The sequence below is a fragment of the Amaranthus tricolor genome, chromosome 12, assembly GCF_026212465.1.
Source record: "Amaranthus tricolor cultivar Red isolate AtriRed21 chromosome 12, ASM2621246v1, whole genome shotgun sequence".
NCBI lineage: Eukaryota > Viridiplantae > Streptophyta > Magnoliopsida > Caryophyllales > Amaranthaceae > Amaranthus > Amaranthus tricolor.
Window position 1 is genome coordinate 16,284,212 of NC_080058.1, and position 5,000 is coordinate 16,289,211.

The 5,000-nt window shown below is 31.9% G+C and overlaps 1 protein-coding gene across 1 annotated transcript in view; it reads right to left on the reverse strand.

The window, feature by feature from the left end:
- Positions 1-180: 180 nt before the first annotated feature.
- LOC130828869 (tropinone reductase homolog At1g07440-like) overlaps positions 181-5,000 on the reverse strand; it is a 7,344-nt gene continuing 2,524 nt past the window's right edge. The window contains exons 3-4 of the mRNA XM_057694893.1: positions 904-1,120; positions 181-465 (exon numbers count right to left, since the gene is read on the reverse strand). Of these exons, the coding sequence (XP_057550876.1) occupies positions 326-465; positions 904-1,120 (357 nt within the window). The 3' untranslated portion in view covers positions 181-325. The remainder of the gene's footprint in view (positions 466-903; positions 1,121-5,000) is intronic.

The window sequence follows — 5,000 nt, forward strand, 5'->3', positions numbered from 1 at the left end:
ATATAAAGTTCATTTATGAATTTTTATGTAATCCATTTGGAGTTGTAATAGCCCAATAAAACTATATGATTGATTGCTTGTGAATTTTTATAAGATTGTATTGGTGTGTAATATTTTTTTCAATATTATAATTTTATATATATATATATATATATATATATATATATATATATATATATATATATATATATATATATATATATATTGTCAATAACATAGTTTGCGGCTCGTGCCCCTAAAATCTCAAGGTTGGCCCGGTCAATTAAATAGGCATATTTAAGTTGATTCTTATTCACAAATTAAATTTTTTTAGAACTAACGAATTTCATGATTTACATTTTAGGAGAAAAAAGAATACCTCTTCAGCAAGAGTAGTTCTAATAACTCCGGGAGCAACAGAATTAACTCTAATATTGTCCTTTGCCCATTCACATGCCAAGTTCTTTGCCAATTGATTCATAGCTCCTACAAAAAGAATTGAAATAATAATTTTGACTTTCTCCTTTCTAATTTATTTTTCTCATTTTTTCTAAATTAAAATTTCACAAAGTTATTTTCATTATGAATCTTTCTATCGTAAAACATCTTTTTTGACAAAAATATTCTAATTTACATAACACATTTTACATGTTTTACCCCAAAAGTTACTTTATTTTTATAAATATAAATCAAATCAGTGGTGTCACTCCTATTATCACTCCTATTATATAATGCTTTTCTCTTGCTTTGTTTGATTTCAAAATAAATATTATTTATTGAATTAATAATTACTTTTAATGGAAAGGTATCCCTCATTATCATTATTTTAGGTTCCACTATGCATATTATAAAGAAGAACAACATAAGTAAATCTATAATTCTATAGATCAGAAGTGGAGTTTAATTAATAAAAAAGAAATTAACCTTTAGCAGCTCCATAAACAGAAACAACTTGAAATGCCATGAAACTAGCTATAGAAGAAATGAAGACGATGTTTCCTGCTCCGGAAGACTTGAGGAGTGGATGTGCAAGTTGCGACAGATGGTAAGCTGATTCAAAATTGCTTGCCATCATTTCTGAGAAATGCTCTGCTGTGCAATCCACAGTACTTGTGGGTGTAGCGTAGCCTGCGTTGTTAACCTGGGATCACCCCGATGTCATTTTAGGGGTTTTCACGGTAAGTAGCTTTTTTACAAACTCAAAAGTTTGAAAAGGAAAATTTGATTTTAAAAGATACAAAGTTTAGCTCATTTGTATTTACAGGTTTGAATTTTCTTTTATTTTTTAAAAGTTTGAACTTTGTACCCCATTCGCTTTTAAAATTTTTCAGGTTAATCATTACTAAAGGTGTTTATTCGGGTGATCGGGTCGGTTTCGGACAAGTGTCATTCAATTCGGTTGTATTTCGAATCGGTTATATTTCGGATGCGTGTTGTGATGGGTCATACTCGAGTCACGGTTCGGTTGAAGATCGGTTATTCGAGCTATCGGATTAGCATCAGGTCTGTGTTGATTAAAGTTCGTGTCGAGTTTCAATCGGTCTCAGGTTGTCATCGGTTAATAATTGGTTCGGTTTTACCGGGTACAGATAGGGTTCGAGTATTTTCAAGTAGAATTCAACTACGAATTGCGAATTACTAATTACTATTGATCGATTAAGTATCAGATTAAGTTGTTAGTCATTTTTTAATTGATATTGAGGTTCTTTTACTAAAAGCAAAATAGTGAAAATGCAAATCAATTAGTAATCATTATTACATTGATATTTTTATTTGTTTGACCGGAAATTAAAATTATAAAGTTCTATCAATTTTCATCTAATTCGATTAAAAGTAGTTAAATAAACATTGACCATTGATTATTAACTCTAAATATATGAAACCATGTATTTATAAAATTTATTTTATTAAAATATTTATGACTTTTATTAGAATAACTAATAAGATGATTGAATATTAGTCAATTATACTTCATGTAAAAAATTGGTTCAGGTTTACAGCAGTTGGATCTAAACTTCATTCGGGTTAATTTGGTTTTACACGGATTGAGTTCAGTTTTGAGCATGATTCGGGTCGGTCATTATTAGGTTCGAGTAATTTCGGATAACGGTTATGTGTCGGTTAAAAAAATCGGTTACAACTCGGGTTCAGTTTTCCCATTTTCGGTTGTCAACCGGTTCGAGTATAGCTTCGAGTTGGGTAATGTCAGTTCGATAAATCTAAAAAAGGAATACATTTTCGGGTCGGTTCACTTTCGATTTCGAATCGGATTTTCGGGTCGGGTCTCTTTTAAACAGCTCTAATCATTACCTTCTACAACCGGTTGAAATTGAAAAAAAAAAGTAAAATTAAAATGCAATGAATTCCCCATCTACACACACTACTTGAAATTGACGTTTTTGATCTAATTTTATTAAGTCACTCAAGCCTCTTGAGATTGATCTGGTTTTCTTTATTTGTTTATAGGTGACCATAAACTACCTTTTAGGGAACTAACGGAAGGAGTTCTCGAATACAGTTGTAGTTGATCTTGGTGATGGTTTTGTTCAAATGGCATATATTGTTTCTGAAAGTGACGCTTTTAAGGCATTAAATTGTACAGAGTTTGGAAACCAGACAATTGGAGGATTGAAGATTTGCATTTTATAATTACCCATTGATTATTAGGTTATAAATTGGCAAAATCATAAATTTGCATTGTGAATTTGTACATACACAATTGATTATAAGGTTATAAATTATGAAAATTAAATTGTGGGTTAGAGAAAATGGGTCATAATTATATGTTGATACGGATAGAATGAGTCATAAATTGGGTAATTTAAATTGTGGGGAAACTAAAGTGTGGCCTTGTGGGTTACTCCAATACCACACATATCATCAAACAATGGATTGCTTTGGATAGATCTCCTTATGAGCTTACTGTTGTTAGGGATAATCGTAAAAATGGTGATGGACTTAAATGACGTCGTCCCAGTAACTCACTTCTTCCTGTTGAAACACTTCTTGTTGGTGCATCTTCGATGTGATTAGAGCTAACCAAACAATTATAAGTTCAGTTCTTGTGGTAAATGTCCGCCATTTATTTTTCTTGTATTTTGTTAAATATTGCAGGATTTGTCCACCACAATGGATAATTGTAAAAGTGGTTAATGGTAAATGATCTTGTATTTGGTGGAATATTGAAGGATTTTTTGAATTAAGTCACTCAAGAAAGACCAAAATCATCAAATATGGCGGACATTAAACGCGCAGCATAGAGAAAATGGAAGACAAGGTGGTTCAGATGAAGAAAGAAATTGGTTTAGCCCGTTAAAGGTAATTTGAACCTTTAAAAGCGAATGCACCCCAAAGTTCGAGCCTTTAAAAAATAAATGAAAGTTCAAACCTTTAAAAGCAAATGAGCTAAAGTTCGTACCTTTAAAATCAAATTTTCCTTTCTAAATGGATACTACTTTTGCATAAAATGGAAAAAATAGTCTCAAAATTACCTAAAATAATCTAATTTTTTATTGATTTTTCTACAATAATTCAAACTTTTGATTAACCATGAATATTTCCAATTTTAAAGTGATTTTCCCCAAAACATTGTTGCCTAAATGGTGGCCGATTTTTACAGATAATTGCAAAAAAATATTAAAATATTAAAAATATCAAAAATTAAAAGTTGAAATTAAAAACTAATCTTACTTGATTTTTCTATTTAATTTTTAATTTTTTTAGTTTTTTAATTCTTTAAATTTGTACTTACTTTTTGATTTTTATATGCAAAAATGACTTGTTGTATAGGTAAAATGTACATTGGTACATTTTTAACAAGCATATTTTATAGTTGGAATTTTTCATGTTTAATCAAAAATTATGATTAGTGTAGGGAAATTAGTAAAAGATTGGATTATTTTGGGTAATTTTTCCTTATATACTTACTCTATTATGTTTTTCTTGCTACCAAACTCAATGGCACAATAATTAAGAAAAGAGAATCAACCTTTTAAGTAACTATTTTACCCTTTAATTAAATATTATACTTCCTCTATTCTAGTTTGATTTCAGAAAAGAGTTTTGTTGTGGATCAAATATCCCATCTATATGGAATGTCTAAAATACCCTTGATCAAAGCGTCAAAAGTCAATATTACAGTCAAGGTCATAAGTCCACCCCTATTCATTAACTTGCAGTAACTTCTCACTTCCCTCTACTCATGTCACTTCCTGCGATAACCATCAACCACATATTCTAATCGTCGCCCTCTATGTCATTTCCATGGCCTTGTTCTCCATTAGGCAACCCCATTGAGATAACCAACCAGTAACCATCATGGCAGAGTCATAATATATACGTCCTTCTTCTACTAAAATCAGGGTACGCAATTTTTACTCTCATACTAATACTCTACTAAATTATTATCCTATGCTTATCTCTTACATTCACCTTTTCTAGTCTGACTTAGGCATCAAAGAGGCTTTCCAGGACATCAGCCCCCGATTTATTCTTTCTTTGTGGTTCAGGTACACCATCTGCCGTTGTCAGATCATCCAACTTTCCTTGGTTTGAATGTACTTCTTACTTAAAGTCCCCTTTACAAATTCAACTGTTTCTTAACAGAAACAGTTTGGCCCCGTCTACGGGGCCAAAATCAAGCCAAGTCTTGATCCTTGTCCGAGTCTTCTATAAGTCGGACCCCCTATTGGTCAAACTTGGAGAGTTCGGGCCAAAATCAAGCTAAGTCTTAATCCTTGTCCGAGTCTTCTAAAAGTCAGACCACTTATTGGCCCATCCTGGAGGGTTGGGGCCAAAATCAAGCCAAGTCTTAATTTACGTCAGACACTTCTATAAATCAGACTTACCATGGTTGAAATTGAGGGTTTGGGGCCAAGATCACTCCAAATCAACAAGTTCCAAGACTTCTAAAGGTCGGACCCCTTATCGACCTAACTTAGAAGGTAAGGTGCAAAATCAAACCAAAGGGTTATCTTATGTGTGAGACTTACATAAGTCGGACCCTTATCATGACCGTTAAG